Genomic DNA, 25,838 nt, shown 5'->3' on the forward strand with positions numbered 1-25,838 from the left:
ATTCCACAAGTAATTTCTTCGTTCCAGTTGAGTTGAGCCGAGTACATACGAAATTCCACCCTCGTTCGTTTCTACGACACAGTACACTTTGTCAGGCGAAATTAACTGAATTTTTCAAGGCACCTGTGAATGAGTACTCCACGCAGTGAACTATATTTACTTCTTTAATATACACTTCTTTATTAAAACATAACATCGTTCCATATTATATTTTTCTTAAGAAGAAAAAGGATACAAATGAGAACACTTACGAGACATTACTATTCGCAAACAAAATTCTACATTGCATGCTACATCACATTAAACACTATATAACAACGAAAAGTTACAATAACGTTCAACATTACCCCCAAAACAATTCACATTTCATCATTAATTTTCATAATCGCCACGAAGAACGATGCAAGAGATAAAAACGATCTCACAGACCACCACGACAGATATTCCTTCTCGTTCACCACGCTCTGACGCTTCCTCGACAGTCAGGCTCGTCATCTCGCGCCCTTATATTCACGTTGCACCCGCTGGTGGTCCCAGCGAAGCCTCGAAATCCAAAAGAATTTTCCAGCCAGTACCTCCGATGCGCCAAGCACGAAACTTTTCCGACATTGTGTTTCCCGCCAGGTACCTTTCGTCCTTCCATTCATCACCTGCCTCCTTTCAGCCCCCAGTTTACATTCTCTTCGCCGCTGGAGACGCCCAACCCCTCCTGCTCGAAGCGACGCGGCGTCAGCCACGCGCCACGGGCACAAAGGGCCATTCAAAATTTTCTCCACGAAGGAATTAAGGCCCTGCTGCCTCCGTCTTCCGTGGACGAAGCTTTTCAACGAGGAAATTAAGGAGGGCTGTGCTTTCGTCCGCCGCCAGAATCGAGTTTCAATGAAAATCAAGAGCTCCCTGGCTGCGCGAACTATTATATAAGCCGTGATGGGCGGTTTCACGAGACGGCGATAATAAGCATTGTTCCTTGGATGGGCATTTTTAGATGTTTGTAAATGTGGTTTCGTGGGGATGCGAGTATTGCAAGTTTTATGGTTTGAGGTCTGTTTTAATGTAGCTGAGGAGGGTGCATCTGAAGTATTTTTAAAAATTCGTAACTCGTTTGTTTATTGTCATGGAGTTTTATATTTTTTTTTATTTTGTGGATGAGATATGAAATCTTTTAACTTGAAGACAATTCATGGTTTCGTGGAAGCATATGAGTATCTCAACCTTAATATAATACTTTGAGTCCTATTTTAATATAGTTGAGTAAATAATAATATCTGAAGAATTTTGACGTACTTTTAAAAATTCGTAACTCGTTAGTTTCTTATAATAGAGTTTCAAATTTTGTTTTATATTGTGGATAAAACATGAAGTTAATTAACTTCAAGCAATTCGCCCTCTATTCGTTACAAGAAGGAGCCAAACTTTTCTCAATCAGCTAAACGCAAAATTTAACGACTGACTAAAATAATTGTCACCATTTTACACCTCTATTTCCTGCACTCAACAACCACCACGTTCATTTATCAAGACACAGCACAACAAAAAACACAGAGGGGCATCTCAACAAACAGACTGCCCATGAAAAATACGTGACTGAGTACGTACATACATCCATATCCACCAAGCATCCCTTTTAAACGTTACCACAGCTGCTAGCTGCAGAATTTCCATGCCCCAGACAAGATGAATAAAAGATACGACTACACAAACCAAGCAATAACAACATGAGTGAGAAACTACAGTCTCGACAGCGAATTGTTCGATGAAAACGTGCTGTTCAACGAAATTTCACACCCTCCAGCAGTAAATTCCATCCAGAACCATATCCACCTTATATCGCGACAAGACAATTACCCTCGAGCACGAATCGATCGACGAAACTTCGAACACTGCACCCACCTTCGTCCTCCGCGGGTCGATAATAAACCATCAGCGAAAAGGTTCGATCCTGCGGCCCCAGAAGCGCAGACATCATCGATTCTGCAGAAACTGTTCGCGGAGAGGCAATTAAAGGCTCTCTCTCGACTCAGAACCGATCGAATCCGGAGGAGGATGGAACAATCCAATCTAAAAGAGAGAAGAAGAAGGAGAGACAAGCTTCATCTTGAAATTGCAAACAAAATTTAATAGACAATTTGTGATGGATTTTCCATTATTATTTAATAAACGAATCTTGTCCCATTGTCGCAATAATAGTCAAAAATGCTCATCCGAAAGCTTGAAATGTCTTCGTGTCTAGAAACTGCCCTAAAGCTTCGTAGGGTTGTTATTCAAGATGAAGTTCAAAATTGCAAGCAAAATTTAATAGACAATTTATAATGGATATTTATAATAGAAGGACACAGAGTTCGGCACAAAAAAGAATTCACCAAAAATAATTTCGGTAGATGATTATTCTAAATACAATTTTCTTTTTCTTTTATCTACAAATCCTTACATTATTGCTATGTGTCCAATTTAGTACTCAATTAGAGTTGCCAAATTTAAAATAATCATTAACAGTCAAACCTTTTATAGTTCTCACAGAAATAACGAGAAAGACGAAAGAGAAGCCTCGTGACAGACTAATTCGTGCTTATTATAAATAAACAAAATATACTGTTAGAAATTGATAGCGCGTTCGTTTAAGATTTCTGAAGAAAAGTTAGATTACACTGTTTAGTTGATACAACCTGGAGGATCACGAAAAAGCTGGCTGGCTCGCAAGTACAGAGAGAAAGAGAGAGAGAGAGAGAGCTGGTTAGAAAAGTCCGTGGGGATTGTTCGCGTTGGAAACTAGTAAATACACCGTGTCCCTGCATAGAGTATTTACCCTTTCAACTTGCGCCGTTCACCTGAAAACTCTGTCGCGTGGGTTGGCAAAGCGTCGCGAGAATGGTCCTCTGGGGCATCCGTTCATCTTTGTTCGCCGTCTGGAATCGTCACACTTTTCGAGAGCAATTAAGCGAGCAATCTGGATCAAGCTTCCTCTGTTCTTTTTTTTTTTTATATATATATACATAAGAAACACCAATTACTCGAGCAATTTAAAGTCCCATTCGACTGCATTTCTTAGATCAGCTGGTGTGACATTTTTAATTGCCTTCGTTTCTTTTTATACGAACTATTATTTGTGCCCATAATTATGAAAGTGCTCTAAGTCATATTTCTTGTTTCGAGATAATTTAATGAATTGCATATGAATAAGTTGAAAAATATTTTTATGTTATGTGACCTCTTTATTTAGAATTTTATTAGTCTTGATTAACGGAAATTTATTATGAATAGGAAATTTTGTGTAAATTTTATATGAAAATGTAGTTTTTAAAGTTTGAATTGACTTAGACCATTTTTAAAAAGGGGTGGTTCAGTCAAATGGTTCTGAAAAATAGTAAATTTCTTCAAAAACCTTTGAAACACTGTAAGAAATTTGGAAAATCGTTAAAACTGGAGAACAAAAATTCAGACACTCGCCTCTCAGACGAGACGCGTTGTACAATTAACGCGTACGATGCATTATGCATAAGTAGCGTAAGAAATAACAGAAGAATCTGAATAAGTGCAATGTAAATTCCCGCGGCGAAGATAATGGAAGTTAATCCGTTTTGCGTAGCGAAGGCTGCAACGTAAATTTCCCAAATCGTTTTAAGGCGAAGCTTTACGTACAGCCGACCGATACGCGGATTCCTGATTCCACCACTTTATCGCGTTACTCCACTTCCAGATGTTTATGCCCCGAGCCTGAAATATTTTTATCCTATTAGCGTCGTCGTCTTTCCTCTGGAAATTCCTTTTTTTCTTTCGAATAACGGACGGAGACTAGCTGCGCTTCAACGCTCCTTAAAATTTATTAGAGCAGAGCAGATGTTGCTTTTAAAAAACGCCAGAAAGTTCACCTTTTTGCTAATGAAATTTAGTCTTTTGTGAATTAGGTACTTCTGCTTTAAAATTTTATTTTTAGGAACTCGAAACGCGTCAATTGATTTGTTAATTAATTTCACAGAGATATTTGTTCCATTTCTTTGTGATGGGATTTTTTTCGCAGAAGTAATACAGCAAATGTTGCTTTAAAAAAGCACCAGGAAAATTCACCTTTTTGCTAGTAAAATTGATCCTTTTGTTAATCGAGCAATTCTGCATTAAAATTTTATTTAAAAGTTTAGTTAGTTTAATCGACGCAGCTGTCCATTGTATACGCGAAGAACCGTAATTATCGTAATTATTTCCAAACGAAGAATTGCAGACGCGATAGTCGAACGATCGCCTTCTTTACTTTTCGCAAGAGGACGCGATTAATTTCGCGGAACAGCACCCAAGAGGTTAGTCAGGCTCCCGTTCCCTTACTGACGGCCCTCTTGGCACGATTCCTCGGCCTAAAAACCCCGTTCGCCATGCAAATCCACGCGGCAGCGTTTCCATTAAGCCCCGTTCTTTCGTTCGCTGCCCCTGCGAACCGATTATCGTCGCCTCCGCTTCGTTTTCTTTCCATTTCCTCCGACGCTGGCTCGAGACGAGCCTGGCGACTCGCGCACCTGGAAATACTCCGCGAGAGACCGCTTCCTCTGCTTCCTCCTGCGAGTTGTTCTCTCAGCTCGCGATAAGCGAACGCGTACCCCTCGAGGACGTCTCTCGTCTCGTTAAAATCATCTCGTGGCAAGAACGATACCCTCGATCCAGTTGTTTTCTCGTTATGAGATTAATTACCTGCAGAGAGCATCGAATTTTCAGGTTGATTCTAAAATTCTAAAATTTTCATGTTGATTCTAAAGTTCCAAAATTCTACAATTTTCATGCTGATTCTAAAGTTCTAAAGTTCTAAAATACTACAATTTTCATGTTGATTCTAAAGTTCTAAAGTTCTAAAATACTACAATTTTCATGTTGATTCTACAGTTCTAAAGTTTTAAAATACTACAATTTTCATGTTGATTCTAAAATTCTAAAATTTTAAAATTTTCATGTTAATTCTAAAATTATTTGCGGTAAGTTGTACAGAGTGATCGGTAGTTGGTGGTACAATTGGAAGAAATTGAATTTGAATTTATTTTGTAAGAATAAACTTTGTTTCAAATATTCTAACCACCAACTATCGATCACTCTATAGATCACGATCTTCAGATTATTCTGAAAACTCGAAATGCACAAAAAAGATCGATCGCCTCGATGGAAAACCGTATCATCGATGGGTGAAACCAGAGGACGCGCATTCGCGATGATAAAAGTAGCTCGAGCGTGAAATTCGCCGGGTAAAACAGAAGAATAAAGTAAAAACCGTATCCCGTGCTTAACGTTTATCGAAGTTCCCCTCGAGCCAATCGTACGCGCATATCGTTTGCGCGAGACATAAATCTATTATCGCGCGGGTCGAGTCGGTCGCAGTGTATAATGCATTTCGCAAAACCTCTCTCGTTTGCCGGAAACATCGGTTTTATGCGCACTCGATATTCCGTGATTTACGATCGCGGAATAATTCATCGTCCGTGCATCGGCCAGGAAGGCTGGTAATAAGATAAAAACTTGATTTTATGGACAAATGTATCGCGTGATTTGCGTCGCGCGCTCGCCCATACGTCAACGTGATTTCACTGGATCCGATCGCTTTTACGAGATACGCGAGATTCGTTATGGATCGATCGGTCGTTGCCTTCGTACGATCTTCGTGCAATATTTTTGAACGCTTGTCGATAGATAAATGTTGCGATTAAAAATCGTGAGAGCGAATACCAATTGAAACGAAGCAATAGATTCGTTTCTAAGAGCTTGTAAGGGGTTAAGATTGTGGTAAAACAGGTCGTAGCATTATCATTCGAGCGATAGCTTTAATATTGATCTTCGTGCAACATTTTTGAACGCTCGTTGAATCGATAGATAAATATTGTGTGCAATTAAAAATCGTAAGACCAAATAGATTCGTTTCTATGAGCTTGTAAGGGGTTCCAATTGTGGTAAAACAGGTCGTAGCATTATCGTCTGAGCAGTATCTTCAATATCGAAAGAAAGATACAGGATATTTTACTTCTTTAAGATTGAAAATAAATTGTCTATTGAATTTATAAGAATAGATTATCCATTTAAATATTTTGGATATTGACAATATTTTAATATAATGTATTTTAAATAATTTATTAATTTTATGTGTGAAAATTCATATCTAAAAGGAAATATGAATGTTTGGATATTTCTTTCAGTGAAAATTGAAAGAGAATTGTTGATAAATTAATTCTAATATCAAATTTCAAAAGTACTTTATATAAATATGAAATTGTAGTGGCGTGATTAATATTTCAAGCTGAATAACAACATATTTCGCGAATCATCTGTCTCCTCTGGTTCCGATCAATTTATTAATCTCGACTGGCCTTAGAAAAAAAAAATAGACGACTGACGTTCTTGCGCTTTTACGTGAAAATTAACTGTCAGCCTTCAACTAGAAAGTTTTTCCATTATGAACTTGTAATCTCTCCTTTATTGGTTCGGAAAGGGACGCGAAACTTGGAGAAATTAAAATTGCAGCCTTCATGCCAACTTTATCTCCGATAAGTTATAACTTAATAATAAAATGGAAGCTGCGAGTAGGAATTTTTAACTTGTTCGAGGTGCATCCCCATTTTTTCATTTGGCACGCGTAATCGTAATTAATAGCAATCGTAACGCTTTAAACACGCGTATTTTAATGAAAATAAACAAAAATCTCGACGTTCCAGCTGAAAATTTTGAAAAAAATATTTTATAAATGCATTTCTTCATTTTAGCAAATTGCTTCATATTCTTGTTTGCTTCTACTACTTTACATCTCTCTATCTCTCTCTCTATCTCTCTCTCTCTCTCTCTCTCTCTCTCACTCACTCTCTCTCTTTTTCTCTTTTTCGTTATAATATAATTGCAAAAAAATCATGGAAACTGGCAAAAATACGGGGCAAATTTCAAATGGAAATTTAATACTTTTAAACTAATTATTCGCGCGTAAAATAGTGGCGAAGGCTGACGGCGGTACCTGAGGACTTCCGGAATTGTACGTCCCCGAAATCTGCACCGAGGCGTTTCGCAAGTGACGCAATATCCCTTGCAGCTTAATATCGCAGAATCCGCAAAACACGTGGAAGCAATTAAATGGCTGAGCTCGTTTCTAAGTTTAAATAGAATCCCCTAATGGACGCGACTTCCGTTAATTCTCGTCCGGTATTAAAATGTATAAGATATCATCAACTCGTGATATCTCGAGTTTTTCTCGTTGACAATAACAGGAAGTGAATTATAAATTTTGGTGTCTATAATTGTGTTGAGATATTAATATTTCTTTTAAATTTAATTTTATTATTATTATTATTTATCATACATAGAAAATTACAGTAATTCATACAATATTATTTTCGCAATAATTAAAACTATAAATATTTAAATAATTTACACGCAGACTTCGATGATTTAAATTAACTGTGTTTGCTTCAATTTCCTCTGGAGACTATTGCAATTATCCAAATAATACAAAAATAAAAAACGACTCATCGTCGCGCATTATTTCTTAGAATAATAAAAATTACAACTAGATTATTGAATTAAACGTTGAACAAACGCCACGACCAACATCAGAAACTGTACAAACCATATTCCCTAATCGTCCAAATGCAAGATCGTGACCAGACAGTCAGGGTGTATTACCACCTGCACTCCCTCGACGAATGATGAAATAATCGTGTTTGGGTTCGCCGTGGACGAGGCCAGGGTATCTCGAAATTGTCTCAATTTGCGAGTGGTACACGCGTACAATGGCCAACTGCTCGCGTCGCAGACTCGCCGTTTCCGTCGCGAACTTCATGCACGCGTCTCAGTGGTCAAAGTTAGCTTTCGATGATCGAAACTTCCCTGGGATAACTACTGGAACTACGAAGCAGCTTTGGCTAGACAGAGACTTGTTTCAGTCCCGTGCGAGGAACTGAGAACGAAGAAAACCGTTCCTCCGCAACGTTCTCCAACCTCCTTCCATCGCATACGATTCTTTCACGCTTCGTTTTAATAATTCTTGATGCAATCTTTATTGAACTTGACTTTCGTTGCGATCATTACGACATCTGGTGTTTAAAAATCGAATTACATAACATCTCTACTTTCTTATATTCTAAGTTACCATTGGTTGTAGGTTCTAATTTGTGTTTCTCATGGAGGAAGAATAAAATAAAAAGAGTGGTTCTTTATGGCTTCTTTATGAAGTAACGATTGCAGCAGAAAACCTGAACATCCCACGATCATATTTACCAACTAATTACCCATTCGCCATGCAAATCCACCTGCTGTTGGGAATTCTCATTAAGGTTCGATTCTTTCTCAGCGTTCGCCTCGAAATTTTCCACCTCCTCGCCTCTCTGCTATCTTCTTCTTCCACGTCGACTGTCTGTTTACCCTCTTCCTCTTCCGTTCTAGCTTCTCCGTGCGTTTTTTTTTTTTTTTTTTTTCGCCCCCTAATTCCAGCAGCGTCCCCAGACGCACGTTTGTCTCTGCGACACCCGCCGCCATCTCCTTTCTCTTCCGCCCAGGAACTTTCGTATAATTCCGGTATTTGTCGATGTGAAAACTTGAATTCGTTCGCATTTCCATTGGAAGCGGAACGCGCGAGCTTTTACTGGTTTATCGGCGAGCGAAACGGGGGGCTTGAATTATGCCAGGAAATTTAACTGCGCCTCGGATGATGGCACGTTCCGGGTTTAAAGGCGTTGCTTTTTGAACCATGGTTCTCCATGGGATGTGTCCAACCCGTTCGCGTCATTGGATTAAATGGAAATTCGCTAGGATTCGCCAAAAATTTTATGTCGCGTTAATTGACACGTTCAAGTGTTTATTTTTTAGAATAAGCGATCCTCCATTTTTGTAGAAACTTTTCTGCTTTTTACTTACACAGATACTTTACTGTAATTATATGCATCATTTTCGTCTTCGAATTTGAAAGAAAATTTTAAATGACTCTGCTCTGGAACCCTGGAAAAATGGAAAATTCGCTAGGATTCGCCAAAAATTTAATATCGCGTTAAATAACATGTTCAAATTTTTGTATAGGATTTGTCAAAAATTTAATATTGCGTTAATTGACACGTTCAAATTTTTGTACACCTGATTTTACTCCAGTTTCATCAAAACGTTGCTACTTTTACAAACAGAGATACTTAACTGTAATTATATGCATCGTCTTCGTATCAGAGTCCTCGACTTTGAAGCAAAATATAAAATAACTCCGCTCTGGAGTCCTCGAGCGCAAAGGGTTAAATCATAAATCCCTACACCTTCTGTAATAATGTACAACGTGTACACTGAATTCGTAACGCGACTCGAAATACAAGATAGAACGAGATTCACGTGCAGAACCTTCGAGTCGAGATTCAAAAAGTCTCGTCTGAATTAAATAACTCGAGTTAAACCCCAACAAAGTAACAACGTTGTTCGAAGGATACCTGGTTCAGTAGAAATTCTGGGAGCACGTTGCGCACCCAGTGCCAGTTAAAACAGTGGAGCGTTTCTCGAACGTAATTTGCAGAAAGGAAAACAACACTTATCCGCTGGTAATGCAGAGTTAAACGTTTACCTTCGAGGGGAGGTCATCTCGAATAATTCTCCAAGAATCTCGAGCAGTGCTGGTATTATGCAAATGCGACGAGGAAAAGAACTGTTGGACCTCGAAAATGTTGGTTCTCGCTGATCTCAGACGCTTCGCGCATTTAGCGCTGCTTTCAATTCGGTTTCGCGTTGCTTCTGTCCAAAATAAGGCTCAGCTGAGTCCAGACCAATGAAATATTCGCTGCAGATTTTAAATACAGATAACTCTCCTATAACGCGGTAGTTGAGTTCCTAGAAAATGCTGTGTTTTGTGAAACAATGTTGTATGAGAGCTAGAGTTAGTACAAAAAGGGGAGTTGCGTTCCAAGAACTTATTAAAAACAAATAGTTTTTTTTTAATTCTAGTAGTTTAGCATTTAATAGTTAATTTAGTAGGTCAGCATTTAATAGTTAATTTGGTAGTTCAACATTTAATAGTTAACTTGGTAGTTCAGCATAGTTTATTGGTAGTTTATTACCTAATTTTGAAGTTAAAAGAGAAAAAACTGTTAAACCATGGTATACTTAACTTTAACCATCTATATCTTTGTTAATGTTAATATTCTTCGCTGATATTTTGAGATAACATCTTAAATGTAAGATTGGAAAATATATTTGTGCAGTTTGAATAGAAATTTAAGGTAAAATCGAGGGTTTGTGGAATTAATTAGACACAGGAGTGTAATAAAAACAATTGCGGAGATTTAACCAGGGATTAATTCGAACTATGACATCCACGATGAATCTGAAACGAAATAAAAGTATGAGATAGTTCGATGAAACTCTTGACATATAATTTAATATATTATTCTCTGTGCTTTTAAATAATTAACGAACGCTATTATTATCTCGTAATGTAGACCTTCTCGTAATATCGAATTTCGAATCTAACAATTTTAATTAAGCTTCCATTATAATTAAAGTTCAGTAATAAAATAGAAATAACACGATAACAATTATCCAATATATATTCTAAAGCAGAGAAAATATAATTTCCTGAATAATCCGGCACTTCTTTACCAGAGACCTTTGTCATTGATCATCAACTCGAAATTACATTTTCAAAATTCTTCTGTTACACTACAATTAATTCGAACATTAAATCAGAATTTCAATTTCTAATTTTTATCAAGTTTAGATAAGAAACATAAAGCTTTGAAGCTTCAAACGTAAGCAAACCAAAAGAGAAAAAGTGAAACCAAATCAGAATTTCAATTCTTAATTTTTCTCAAATTTCGATACGAGACATAAAGCATCGAAGCTTCAAAATTAAGCAAACCAAAAGAGAAAAAGTGACACTAAATCAGAATTTCAATTCTTAATTTTTCTCAAGTTTCTATACGAGATATGAAGCCTCGAAGCTTCAAAATTAAGCAAACCAGAAGAGAAAAAGTGACACTAAATCGGAATTTCAATTCCTAATTTTCTTAAACATTCAATACGACACATAAAGCTTCGAAGCTTCAAAACTAAGCAAAGTCAAAGAGAAAAAGTGACAATTTTCAATTCAAACGTGATCCACAAGATCAGAGCGTGCCAAAAAGTCAAACGAACGTCCCACGACGAATACTTCCGGCTAAACCACCAAAAAAACAGCTAATGATTTTCTCAGCGAGCAGTACCCGAGAGGAAATCGGATTTTCTGCTCGATGCTCGCGCCAGTCTTCGCTATCAGACAAAGTGCTGCGACGCGAGTCTGGCGCGTGAAAAGAAGCGGAGAAAAAGAGGCGACAGGGGCTCGAAACGAAAGCTGGTAGAAAAATATAGAGACGACGAGGGGGAGAGGGAATCGTCTCTCCGTCTCCCCTTCGTATCGCAGCAGGAGGCGGAGAATTATTTTAGACTTGTTAATGCAATTCCCTTAAAAGCTCCCGCGATGTATCAGCGCATAAATGCGCGTATATCCGCGTCGCCAGCCTCGTCGCGTTTAAGAATGTACAGTAAAACCTGTTTTTGTGCGGTGGATAAGCATAAAAGAAATCGTGCAAAAAGATATTTGCAAATTTCACTAATACTTACTAATAATTTACTTATACTAATACTTACTTAAGTATTTAAGGTAATTTTACTAATACTAACACTTACTTAATTTTACTAATACTGTTATTTCACGTATGAAATTCGAATACAGTAAAATCTGTTTTTGTGCGGTGGATAGGAACCGCATAGAAGAAATCGTGCTAAAAAATATTTGGAAATTTTACTAATACTTACTAATAATTTAATAATTAATAATTTACTTATACTAATGCTTACTTAAGTGTTTAAGGTAATTTTACTAATACTAACACTTACTTAATCTTACTAATACTGTTATTTCACGTATGAAATTCGAATATAGTAAAACCTGTTTTTGTGCGGTGGATTCTGAAACTAAATTCCACAGTTAACTGGTTAAGGTTAAATGATGCGTGAATTGAAGTAGAATGATTTTTAGGGCCAAGATCTGTCTGATTATATGGAGTCGTCAAAAGTTGTTGCACTGATGGAAGTTGTAAGTTGTAGGAAGTGGAAGTTGCAGGTGATTGACAATATATACGAGTATTTTAAGTTTAAATGATGCAGATTCTTAAATCTTAATTGATGTAGATTCAAATGAATTTGTAGAATGATTTTAGGACCGCACAAAAGCAGATTTTACTGTACGCGCAGTCTTCTGTTTTATGCAATATCGTGCTCGCGATCGTCCCAACCAAAATGGGCCAAAGAGTGCGTGGAAAATGCATGAGGCTAAAGTATAGTTTGATCGTCGACGGCTGCTGCTCTCGAGGAGATTTAAAGCCGCGAAGATTTCACGTCTGCTGAATTTTGCGTTCTAATTGAAAATGATTTTTTAACGACTTACGTCATAGCACTTTGGCAAGTTGTGTGGTCGTAGAAACAGTTCAGTTGACTCCATTTTGGTTCGACTGGACTTATATGTTTCATTTCTGAGGTTTCTGTATTTAAATTTTTGTCGTGTCACGTCGAGTTTTAATAAAAAAAAAATACACTTGGCAATTTGATACTTCGCTGATCGATGACGTATTATTACGTCTTTTAAATTCGATGCTTAGCAATAATCGTAGCAGTTTAGTAATATTTCGTTCGATTGCTATTATTATATTGCTCGATTTTTATTTTTCGAACAGCCATTATTCAAACAAATTCAAACGATACGCAGACATAGAAAAGCGACAAATATCCCTCGTACAGATTAAAATATGAGAGAAAAAGAAAAAGTCGTATCTTCATAAAATAGAGAAAGCAAAAAACAAAAAAAATAAAATAAAATACACAAGTCGTTCAAATAATACGATTAGATGAATCTATTCGAAATCCGAGATAAACTCGCGTGGCGTTGTCTGATTTACATGCAACGATGGCGCGATAGAGAGAAAAAACGAAAAAAAAAAAAAAAAACAGCTAGCGCAACGTACAATATATTTCGCGCGTGCATTTCCAGAGATTTCGCGTTGCACATCGTTTAAAGCTATTCGCGTAGCGCATTGTAAATCGTTGATACGCACCATCACTTTCGCGAGAGTTGCGCGAGTTCCGGGGCGCAATATTTCCCAGCCGCGTCGGAAACGCTTTAATCCTTCGAATATCGTTTCGAGCCTAGAAAACAGTGAATTTCGCCCCGCCTCGATCCGTTGCGCCGTGTTTGTTGCGCCGCCAAAAACGTCGTGGCCAACGATTTCGATGGTCGCGCGTGACAGAAACGAATGCAGCGACTGTCACTGTCATAATATTACTATCGTTTGGGTTTATACTCGCGTCAACTAAATAAGAATAATATTTTGTAGTTCAGTATTTAGCAGTTAATTTAGTAGTCAATTTGGTAGTTCAGCATTTAGCACTTAATTTAATAGTTCAGCATTTAGTACTTAATTAGATAGTTAATTTAGTAGTTCATCATTTAGTACTTCATTTAGTAGTCCAGCATTTAGTACTTAATTAGATAGTTAATTTAGTAGTTCAGCATTTAGTAATTAATTTACTAGTTCAGCATTTAGTAAATGATTTGGTAGTTAATTTAGTAGCTCATCATTTAGTACTTCATTTAGTAGTCCAGCATTTAGTACTTAATTAGGTAGTTAACTTAGTAGTTCAGCATTTAGTAGTTAATTTACTAGTTCAGCTTCTTCAATAAATTTAAGTAACATTTCTACTTTCTTATCTTCTAAGTTGCTCCTTGAGAGGGTAGGTTCTAATTTGTGCTCATTACGGAAGAAAAGTAAAATAAAACCAGTAGCATTGTTTGGTGCAAATGATGCAGTTGCACATGCTTGTAAAGTATAACAAATGCTCCAGTAAAAACAAACTTTTAGTTCATTTCTTTATTATTAATATTAGCAAAGATGTAGATGGTTAAAATGAAGTATACCATTCTTTAATAGGTTTTGGCATACTAGATATCTCATTTAATTTATAAGTAATATAATTAAGTTTTACATATTTGTAAAGTATAAGAAATGCTTCATTAGAAACAAAATTTTAGTTAATTTCTTTATTATTAATATTAACAAAGATATACATGGTTAAAATCAACTACACCTTGCTATTCGAATATTTCTGTGATTCGCTATTCGTCGATCAGGTCATACGTCAACAACACGTGACCAAGCCCAATATAAATAACACGTAACACTAGTATGGCGTGGTACGTCGTTCGAGTCAGACGCGTCTTCGTGCAGTCGATCGTACGGATATATTAAATATCAGAAATTCACTCTTAAAAGTGTCTTGAAAACGAATATCAAGCGTCGACGAGGACAGTGAAAGTTCTGCTAACGTCGCGAACAGTGATTTGATAGACAATTTAAATAGCAACAGTGACAATAGTGATATTTTACTTCCTGTGCGAAAACATTGGACGCCATTAGTTATAGAAGACGATACAGACGATGAGGGTCGCAGTGATCATCGACAGAAGGTATGGATTTAGAAAGAGAATATTAACGAACGAAAAACAGAATTAAAAATAAAATTAGTTGTATCATTAGATTATTGATTGTATTTGGATATCGAATGATGTGTAAATGGAGTGTTCAGAGAATTTGTAAAATGGCTCGATGTTTGACTGATCTTGTTGCAGAAACCGTGTTATAAGAGGGTTCACTGTATATTATATGTGTGGAAGTATATAATGTTGAAGAAAATTGGTTACAATGTTGGTACCAAAGTTGAGGAAGAGCGTGCAAGAAGAAGCGTGCCTGTTCTTGAGCTCTGACCTATATATGTGTAGTTTACATACTGAATGCGCTTCGTGTCTGGTCATACAACCCGTTGTTAATTGGTAATTAGTCGTGTGCACGGCACTCGACTGGGTAGTGCTCGAGTGGGGTCCTGAACAAAGCAAAAATGTTGCTTCACAGTTTCAACTTACCAGTCAGTTTCAAATTACCACTCTTTTGTCTTTCAAATAATCGATTCGAGTGAATAACATTATATATAGTATATAGGAATATTTTCTTGACCGTGCGGATAAATTCAGGGTTGCAGTGAAACTTAAGTCCAGCTGAATGTAACAAAAATTGTCAGAATGTGACTGAAACTGACCTTTGCTCTGCGAATCTCAATACACGACTGCATTTCAGTTTCGTTCAGCTATAAAAAAAACTCTTGTCAGCTCGAGAAGCGTCGTCAATCGTTCATCCAGTGAAAATCGCCGTCACTTTGTAACGAGCGACACAGGAGGGCCAATCCCGTCGCGTTCGATTCTTCTCGCATCGATGGCAGTCGACAGCTACCAACCTGCGCGATATCCAACCGAGCGACCAGCAGGAAGCATTATCGAAGTCGACAGAACGATTCCAGTGGCCCCCGCCGCAGCACGCATCGCGTCTCCATCTTCAAAAACGATTCTCAGCACGTGCCACGCGGGGCGCACTCGTCGAAGCTAATGATTTCCCTTTTCCCGTCAAACAGTCGACCTTTGATGCCCACCCACAGCTGAAAGCCTTTGACTGCTGGGCAGAATCAATTCCTAATGGCTTCTTTCCCTTCGAACGACGCTTCTCATCGTAACCTTTAAGCCCAGAGGTCCCTTTTGTCTGCCCAGCCGCCGCTTCCCGCCGTTTAAGATTTATTTTTATACCTCCGCCACTGCGAGAGAATTCAATTTCCGGATGCTGACGGATGCTGCTCGTAACTCTGGATCTCGCGGATAGAGGGGACTCGTGAAATCTTATTTCTTGCCAGGTTATCCGATTGTTCGTCGACGAAGGTGGAGGAGAACTCTCGATCTTGGGATTGTTGGAGGCTGGGATACTTCGTTGTCGCTGGTGTGACCAACGTCCAACCTCTTCGCTAATGAATACAGCCAATCCTTCCACAACACGTCGTTTCTAAGAAAACCAGCAACGACCCTCTTCTAACGCAATATTCATAAAATTTAACGACGCCAAAATAAAGATATTTTCTAATTTATTCAAATGCAATTCATTAAATATCTGCAAACAAGAAATATGACTTGGACCACTTTCATAATTATGGGCACGATTGAATCACCATTCTATACGTTGCGTTAAATTTACAATTTACCACAGCCAATCCTTCCACAACACGTCGTTTCTAAGAAAACCAGCAACGACCCTCTTCTAACGCAATATTCATAAAATTCAACGACGCCAAACGAACGAACCGCGTTACAAGAGAGTTAACGCGAGATAGCGGATCCAGCCACGCTTCTACGAGCCGACTAACGAGCCAGCAAGATACTGCACGTGTATATATATATACACCTTAATTACCAGCTAACTAAGGGAGAAGCTGGAAAACCGTGGACACCTTGGAACCAACCGATGACCCGTCTTAAATGCACCGTCACGAAGCAGCCATCCTCGCGAGCGCCCAACGCAATTCCAGCCCAGAACGCTGACCCATAACGAGAAGATAGTTTGGCGAGGCCACGCCAGGATCGCTGGCGTGCATCGAACGAGCAAGAAAACCGGGAAGAAGAGGAACCACCAGACGTTACGGTTTAACGATTATTGTTACCACTCGTTGCACCTCGCAGAGACGAACGTACGTGGAAAAACGCAGCCTGGGCGGCGATTTTTTGTTACTTCGTGGAAATGATCGAAGTGCCAGAGGGTGAACTGAGAAGATGGACGGTAAGAAGATCGCTAAGAGTCGGACCAAGCGGATGATGCTATTCGAGTAGGCAATCGCCCACGAAAGTTTCTATCGTCGAACTTATCGTTCTGATGGCTACTGATTAAGATCGACTATCTGTTTTCCAAGGTTTAAGTTATATTTTACCATTGTTTTACACTGTATACAAATACTATATTTCGCAATACAGGTATCTTGAGGTTGAATGATGCGTGAATTGGAGTAGAATGATTTTGAGGGCCAAGATCTGTCTGATTATATGGAGTCGTCAGGAGTGGTTGGACTGATGGAAGTTGTAGGTTGTAGGAAGTGGAAGTTGTAGGTGATTGACACTATATACGAGTATTTTAAAGTTAAATGATGCGTGGATATGAATGAGTTTGTAGAATGATTTTTAGGGTCAAGATCTGTCTGATTGTATGGAGTCGTCAGGAGTGGTTGGACTGGTAGAAATGGAAGTTGTAGATCGGTAATTGGCAAGGTCTTTGGTCTGAAGGTGTGTCGAGATGGTTGGCTGGATGAATGGAAAGGTAGACATTGAGAAAAGGCAGAAAGATGCTAAAAAGCGCGCAAAGGTACAAAAATAGAGAGGTAAATTGTAGAAAGTGATGAGATTTACAAGACAGTGCATGCTATTGAGACAAAGTGAAGACCAAAAATTGCGAAATATGCGTAAAAAGTCACGTACCATCTATTATACATTATCTGAGTTTGGCACCCAAATGGTAAAAAAAAGTAAAGATTTCTCTCAAAAATAACAATCACGTGGCATAAATCTCGTGATAAAATATAAGGTGAGCTTTGAAATCAATGGTTTCGAGAACAGAACAACGTTAGAGCTCGATGTATCTATTAGGCTCATTTTGGCTGGCTTTCAAAACTAGCCTGATGACAAAACTAAGTTCGCCAACCTCCTTAACAGCTTTATGCCTCCTGCTGCTCGCGATGGCCGCCTCGTTTGCGACGAATTAACGACTCTTGGGACTTAAACTTTCTTTCCTTGGATCCGTCTTGCTTTCTTATTTCCGCTCGAGGTTTGTAGTAATAGTTTCACGAGCAAAGGTGTGTTTCTCTGTTCGCTAGAGGTTGGCAATTGTGGTGTTTGGCTTGCGTTCTGGTTATTAATTTTGGCTTTGTTGTTTGGGACCAGATAGAGTTCTAGCGACTGTAGAGCTACTTGTGTGCTCTCTCTCTCTCTCTCTCTCTCCCTCTTTCTCTTTACAGAAGATATTGGTATACTCTTGTAAGTACTTGTGCTGTTCATGGAACTTGTTGTTCAATGGTCACTTTATAGATGGCTACAAAAATTAGATATTGTAATTTCTTACTTGGAGTATTGTTTATTGTATATCGTGGGTCATTGGTGTTTCAATTTGAAACTGTACAAGAAATTTAACCTTTGTTCTGTGTTAACGTGACGTGCAATTGGACTCCACGTGTTTTATCCCCGCATTTTCTGTTAAAATTATTTTCATGTCGCATGGCTAAATTTCTCTCGCCTCGCAATAATACAGCGCGTTGAATAACAATTCAAGAGAGCATTACCACTTCCTTTGTTCGTATAATAAATTCAAAACGCTCAGCGCGCTTATCAAAAATTCTACGTACAATTCTACAATTTGCAACTCGCTTTGTTTACCATACCTTTCAACAGTTGAATTTGCACAATTTTTACCTAGCACAGTCCACGATTGAACGGAATTAAATTGCTATTTAATTATTCGTCGATACAGCTGTGAATTGAAAATTCTTGGGAACGGTTAATTGAAACGTGTGAGCCATTGTTGCTAATTTAACCACTCTCTGATCCTAACTACCACCATCTGAAAATGTTATATGTGCCCATAATTATGAAAGTGGTCTAAGAACTGCATTTAAATAAATTAAAAAATATTTTTACATTATGCGACCGTTTTATTTGGAATTTTATTAACGCTGGATTGACGAGCTTGGTATCCCTCAGGCGAATAAAATTGATTATCGACAGATTTAAGGATATCGATGGAGGGAAAAATCGATGTCGACGCGAGCCGTCCATCGATCATAATCTGTTTCGCGGTGCTGTTGAAATCACGGCACCGATCGAGGAAGACGTGACGCCTTAATCAATGCCAATGATGGCGCTCATCGACGCATCGACGTTTTTGTGAATTTCTGATCGACGCGTTGAGAGACTCGCTTATTAAAGCTTATGCATATACATTATTTATTAACACTTTGACTGCCACGCCCAAATCACATGTTTTGTTCAGGACGCCACGAGAATTTTCCTCCATCATTGCAATTAATAGTCCCATCCACATTCTACAAAATCAAAGTCCCGTTCTGCTCGTCGAGAGGCAACGGTCCTCTTTGGTACCACACTGACGTCAAGCAAATCTAGTTGTTAGGAGTTAGCAAACGACTAGATGCAATTCGAGTGAAATAGGACACTGTTGCACTTCAGTTACTCGTTTCGTTCTTCTTCAATTGTGTTATCAACCTTCCTCATATTTTTCTTTGTACTCTGAGACAGAGATAGAGGACCTTTTTACCATTAGAAGGCGATAAACGAGGCTATTAGAATTTTTTATATGTCACTACTGGTATCTTCATTAAATATATATTAGCAATTGCTCACTCGACTCTTTATTTAATATTTGAAATACAAAGTATAATGTCGCGACGACTGTTATGCAGAGTTTTAACAGTATAGAACGAAGGATTGATCAAGACTAAAGACTGGACAATTCCCAGATCTTCAACCTTATTTCTTGGGAATCAGGATGTCAACAGGATGATAATTCTAATCTTACTGATTGGAAATAAAGTCTTGAATCGTATTTCTTGGGAATAAAGTATGAACAGGATGCGTGCCAGTAAGGCGATGACTCTAATCTTATTGATTGGGAATATTTCTTGGGAACAAAGTATGAACAGGATGAGTGCCAGGAAGGTGGCGCTAGTTTCGAAAATGCATTCGACATCACACGTGAAACATGTCCGTTGTTTGTCGAAGTAGCTCGCAAAATAGTAACGGTTTTCTCTGTTGTTTCAGACGCGAACAATGTAAACGAGCCGCCTATACTCGAGGCGGGAGGGTACCCAGCGGGTTTGCCGCTATCCGAATCGACCAAAGTCGGGACGGAAGTGTTCGTCCTTAAGGGCCACGATCCCGAAGGATCGCCAGTGAAATATGGCATACAACTCACGGACCATTTCGTCGTAAATCCACGCACAGGCGTCATCACGCTGGCGAAGCCTCTCAATCGCGAGGTGAGTTATACGATCCCTGTTGTTCCTCCATTTTTTTTCCCTCGTGTTCTTGCGTGTTGTGCGTCTCTCTTTTTTTTTTTAAACGAAATTTATGGGCTCGTAGGTTGCACGTATATAGGTTAGAGCAGCGGTTCTCAAACTCGTTTCGATACTAATTAAAATAATAATAAACTAACCTAGTAATTTATAATATTTATTAATAATAATAAAACTAACCTAATAATTCTAAACTAATAAGAAATTCTATCGTTCGAAGGTAATTAAAATAACCTTCTATTTAAAAATAAAAATAAAATAAAAAGTAATTAAATTCTATATAATAGAAATATAACTTTTCATTAAGTAGGTGCAGACGTAGATCCAAGAGAAGGAATGGAGAATTGTTTAAGTTTCAAATTCAAAACTTACTGAAATACTTATTTAAGTTTTATATACAAGATGGTATAGGATATAAGCTATCAACTATTTATATTACATAATTTTCATGTTATACATAGATCAAGGAACTGAAATGGGTCATTTGAAATTTTCAAACAGGTAACTTAGTGATCCATGTGTCATAAATAGTCGACCAATATTTTTCTACGTTCAATCGTTCGAAAATACACAGTAAACGTTAAACATTTGCACTAGAGAAACATCATAGAGAAGCAAAAATGGCTGACAAGCGTCAGATGTAGTGTAGACAAGGAGATTATGCTGTTGAAACGTTATGAGAAGATATATTCGATAATTAAATTACTAAATGTTAGCGATAATTAAATATTATTGGCATGTGTAGACAAGAAGATAATGCTGTTGGCACGTTAAGAGAAGATATATTCGATTATTAAATTACTAAATATTAGCGAAAATTTAATATTATTGGCATGGTACCATGATTGATTATTTAAACATATTTGATTATTAAATTACTAAATGTTAGCAAAAATTAGATATTATTGCCATGGTCCAATGATTGATTATTAAACACATTTGATTATTAAATTACTAAATGTTAGCGAAAATTAGATATTATTGCCATGGTACAATGGCAGCGTGCCATAACTTGAGAACCCCTGAGTTAAGGGAACAGATGTACGGTGGAAGATGGCTTACGTTGGATGTGCCGAAGAAGTATGATATAGGAAAGCGAGAATGTGTCGTGGTTAATTCCTGGAGAGTTACGGTGGATTTTTACGGTCTCCTGGTCTCTATATTCCTCTTCATTACTTTCGAAATGAAAGAGAGGTAGTGGACAATTGAAATTTAAACGTCCACGAGGATCGTTAAAGGGAAACAGAAGAAAATATCGCTCGATAAACCTTCTAAATCGATGTCTTATTTTTCTAATCAGATGACGGTTATAGCCGTCATTTGCTTTGGGAATATAAAAATGACTTGCTGAACAAATGACGGTTATAGCCGTCGTAAGTTTTTTTGGGAAACACTGTGGCAAAATTTGATAATTTTCATTTCCAAGTCACTTCGATTTCATCTGGCGCTCATAAACAATCGAAGAAAGAGAAATGTGTTTCTGAAAGATGTGCGTCGAAGTGTTTAACGAACTGATCGCGTCGAACCGTACGCGAAGTCCGATAAATCGACTCGCGTCTTCGTGTAACGACGCTCGAATCGAATTCGCGTCCTCGTGGAACTAATTACCGCGTAGCGTGGCGTTGACATTCTATTTGCGATACGCTTCAGGCACTTTTTTCTCTCCAGAACTACACGCCATCGAAATTCGAGGGAACGAAGGCGGAACCAATTAATTTCGATCGAGAGGAGAAAACCCCGTAAGCTCTCGACGACGAATCATCGATACAAAAACGACATCCGGGAACGATCGAGAGGAATGAAGGGGATAGGGTTGGTCGCAGCCAGTCCTTGATGAAGGGTGAAACGGGAAAATAAATCACCAGTCCTCGAGGATGGATAAAACGACGTGGCTCGTTGCGAACAGTTCATCTGCGAGCTGGAATTTTGAAAAAATCAACCACAATACAAGCAATATCGTAAATCACATCTCTTAAATTTAAAGAACCATAAAAGAAACACAGGAGTACATCTTACTTTTTCTATAAACGCGATGGTCTCTCGCTACAGTCATTTTTTAAGTTCTAAAATGGCAATAATTTATTTTTAAGGGACACGTGCATACGTTTTCATTGAGAAAGAAGTTCGAACGGCTGTAAAACTTCAGATAAGATCTCGAGAAGAAGATCGTCCTCGACGCAGTGTCGTAGAAACCAATTGCCACGGTTTAGATTCCAATTTAGACGCCTGTGCAATTAAAGAAATTTGGCTGTTCGCCGTGCTCGTGGAACGCCATAGACTACGTAGAGTGCAGAGCGTGCTCGCTCGTTCTTATTGGTCGAACGATTCACCGCATTTCGCTCGTAAATTTCGCCACGTTTATGCAGAGACCAGACCTGGTGGGCCACCCTCGAATAAATGAAAAAGACGAACAGCGAAAGAATATCAGGATCGACTTGCCCATTTCGAGCACGTACCGATCGTAGCTCTCCTCGACTTTCCAACTAATTCCAGGGGCGGCCAGTTTCAGAGGACACAAACTGGCGAGAGGAGAAAAGGAGCGATCCTACTGCGCGGAGATCGTGAGGGGGGGTCGAAGTTCGAGGCTCCTCGAAACTGATATCGGTATCTCTGGTTCATATTCGCTGGCAAAGCGAGAAATGGTTCGCGATCCGCGACTACCAAGTGGAAACAAGTGGGAACTTGTGTCTCTTAGGGTGAACCGTGAGCTTCCTCCGGTATTTCTCATAGAAATGTATAGAATATTTAGTACCCAATTTTTGGTACTCAAAATGACGTTAGCGAAATTTTAAGAATTCTCGCTTATTCGATAGTTACTTAATTATTCATTTTTCCATTAAGTTTCACTGTAAGATGCAATTTTCATTTAGTTTCGGACATTCTTGGGTAGCAGTTATACTCAATTATAGAAAAATGATTTTTTTGGAGTAAAATTCTATTCCATCAAAGTTAAAAATATTTTTAATCTTCGTTAACATTTGTTAACAAAAATGTAGAGCTTATGTCGCGCAAGATGTATCAAAAGAGGCACGCGTGTAGTCACCCAGTTATTTTACATTGTTTCAAATGAACGTTTATAATATTTAAGGGCCAGACAAGAGATTAAGGACTGTAATTTTTGAGAAAGAACAGAATTCCTAATTTTTCGACACACTCGTTCGCGTGTTAAAAAATATAGACACATCGATGCACGAAGTTAATGTCGCATAAAGTTAAATGGCCCATGGGCCAATGGCCGCCCTAGAGTCTTTCTCGCCAGCTGAAAATACAATTTCTTTTTCCTTTTTTTCTTCGTTTCCCCTTTCTCGCCTCGGAACTACGAGTTTTCTATGTAAATCTCGCGGTAACTCGATTACAGGGTCGTAGTTGAACGACGAGAATGGCGGAACTTGATTGACCGCCGTGTCTATGCGAAAATATCGGGCGCAGTTTTTTATCGACACTCGTTCTGGATGAACGAAAGCTAGAACGGCCCCAAAACGACTTTCGAAATTGACTTTTCCCACCGTCGATGGAATTCGAAATTGATCGCCCTCGTTCGCGATTGATGTTGATCCGTTTCATTCGTTAACATTTTAGCATTTTTCATTTTCGCTCGTTACCATTGACTAATTCGCGTCACTTGTACGATTTTATTAGTCGAGCTTAGAGATACACATGTGAACATTTTTCCAGCTAAAAATTAAATTGTTTGCTGCTAAAATAAAAGAATTGTTTAAGTGAGATTAATCTGAGCTCGTGGCATAATGATCTTCATAATATTGTTTCACTAGTCTTCAGTATTCATAAGTTTCATGGAAAATGATCGAAAAATGATACATATGGAAATTTTCTTTAAAAAGAAATTACTCGTAGTCTCATAGACCCGAGTATCTTGCAAGGACAGCGTTAAACAGCGTTCAGAACGCGTAATTCGAACACGTCTCTCCATACGAAAGCGTATTACTGCTTGTAAGCGTGAAACCGATGGCCACACCACCACTACGAGCGATAATACCAACGATCATTACCCACGTTCATAAATTAAGTCGCGCACGTGCTGCTACGCGTGGCACAGTTTCATACACCTGCCTGCTGGATTAAATCAACGTCGATTGGTCTCGATGGATAAACTGGCTGAAACCTCGTCTCGTAAAAACGATGATTAACTCCACGAATAGCTTGCGTTTGCATTTTGCAATCGAACGTGTCTGATATTGTAAATAGAACTCTGTCGAATCTGAAGTCTCGTTGAACTCCTTTTCTAACGAATTACGAATTAATGAATATTTGTACATGTATCATTCTTCCTTTATTTTCTAGCAAATTTATGGAGATTAGTGATCTCATATTGGAGATTAGCGAAGCTTGGACTATTTTCATTTAAACAAGTCTTTTATTTTAGTACCAAAGAATTTGATTAGTACAATTCTTTTTAAATCACTGAAATATTACACTGAATATATTGAAACCAATATAGAGGTCTGTAAGATGTTTCAAAAAACGAGCCATCTGATTAGAAAAATTCTGATAGCAGATGATTATCAATGGAAAATTGAATAATTACGTAGCAGATTATTATCTGTCGTGTCTGTATTCGAGTCGAGGGAAATTTAATTACTGCCACGAAAAAGTTGAATAATCTTCCTCGAGAAATAATAACAAGGATCTCTCGGGTTATTCTATATAGACGGAGCTCATTTAATATAAAGCTCGGTTCGCTACAAAAGAGTCTCGAACGGAGACGACGAAAAAGGGTCGCATTTATCATCAAACGCCATGGCGTGCTCCTCGTTTCTTAAGGGGTTGGATATATAGTCTGTCATTAAGAGGGAATCCGCTGCGTTATTTGCAATATGAGGCTACGCTTGTCCTATTTGATACATTTAACGCAGCTTATCCTGATATTTATACCGAAAAAATTGAATAACATCGAAGACGACTTCCTTTAACAAAATTGAAAATAAAAAACGTCATCGTCTAATGGATTTAAATACCTCGAATGACTGAAATCGAGTTTCCACTTTGAGCAAAAGATCATTTTCAATGAATAATTCAATTAAAACCCCTGTTGAAGCGTTTAATCTCGACAGGCTCGAGTCAATTGATCGACATCGCAGCGATATTTATGATTGCCTGCCATGAATACCTGCGATTATGCCTAAACGTTGTAAATCACGAGCGTCATCGCACTGACATTTTCGTTCAAGTCATTCATCCGCTGGCTTTGTTAAGTGCCGTATCGATTATCGAACGGCTTCTCCGAAATAGCTTCTCGATATAATAATTGGACCAGCTATTCGTCTCTGTTAGGAATAAAATATAAACTGATCGTACCGATATAATCGAGAACTGGGTCGTTTTCGTGCACTCCGCTTTTATACCTTCTACACTCGCCTATTTTTGCGCTGTTAAATTTTCTATCCTTCAATTTATCGCATCGATTACCGAATTAACCGTTGGACCACCGTTGGCAACTAATGGCGCTTGGAAATTACTTACATTCGTGATGTTGTAGACGTTTAGAAAGCGTTCATTTACAATTAACACTTTGACGCACATTTCTGGCCGTGCGATCACTCTCAGAAACACATTTCTCTTTCTTCGATTGTTTATCACTGCCAGATGAAATCGAAGTGATTTGGAAGTGAAAATTATTAAATTTTGCCACACTTTTTCCCCAAAAAACTTTAGACGGCTATAACCGTCATTTGCTCAGCGTGGCATTTTTCTATTCTCAAAGCAAATGACGGCTATAACCGTCGTGACGACTATACGAAATTTGCTTTACTAATTCATTGCATTCACTTAATTCATGAAAAAATACGGAATAAATGATTCGTCTTCATAGAATCATCTTTCGACGGTTATAGCAGTCATTTGTCTCTAGATACTCAAATGTTCCAAAGCGAAAA

The 25,838-nt window shown here is 38.2% G+C and overlaps 1 protein-coding gene across 1 annotated transcript in view; it reads left to right on the forward strand.

Annotated features, from left to right (window-relative positions):
• Positions 1–25,838, forward strand: part of Cad87a (cadherin 87A) — a 193,906-nt gene that overhangs the window by 140,120 nt on the left and 27,948 nt on the right. Inside the window, exon 4 of the mRNA XM_076907955.1 lies at positions 19,691–19,908. Within this exon, the coding sequence (XP_076764070.1) occupies positions 19,691–19,908 (218 nt within the window). The remainder of the gene's footprint in view (positions 1–19,690; positions 19,909–25,838) is intronic.

The sequence above is a fragment of the Xylocopa sonorina genome, chromosome 17 (genome assembly GCF_050948175.1).
Source record: "Xylocopa sonorina isolate GNS202 chromosome 17, iyXylSono1_principal, whole genome shotgun sequence".
NCBI lineage: Eukaryota > Metazoa > Arthropoda > Insecta > Hymenoptera > Apidae > Xylocopa > Xylocopa sonorina.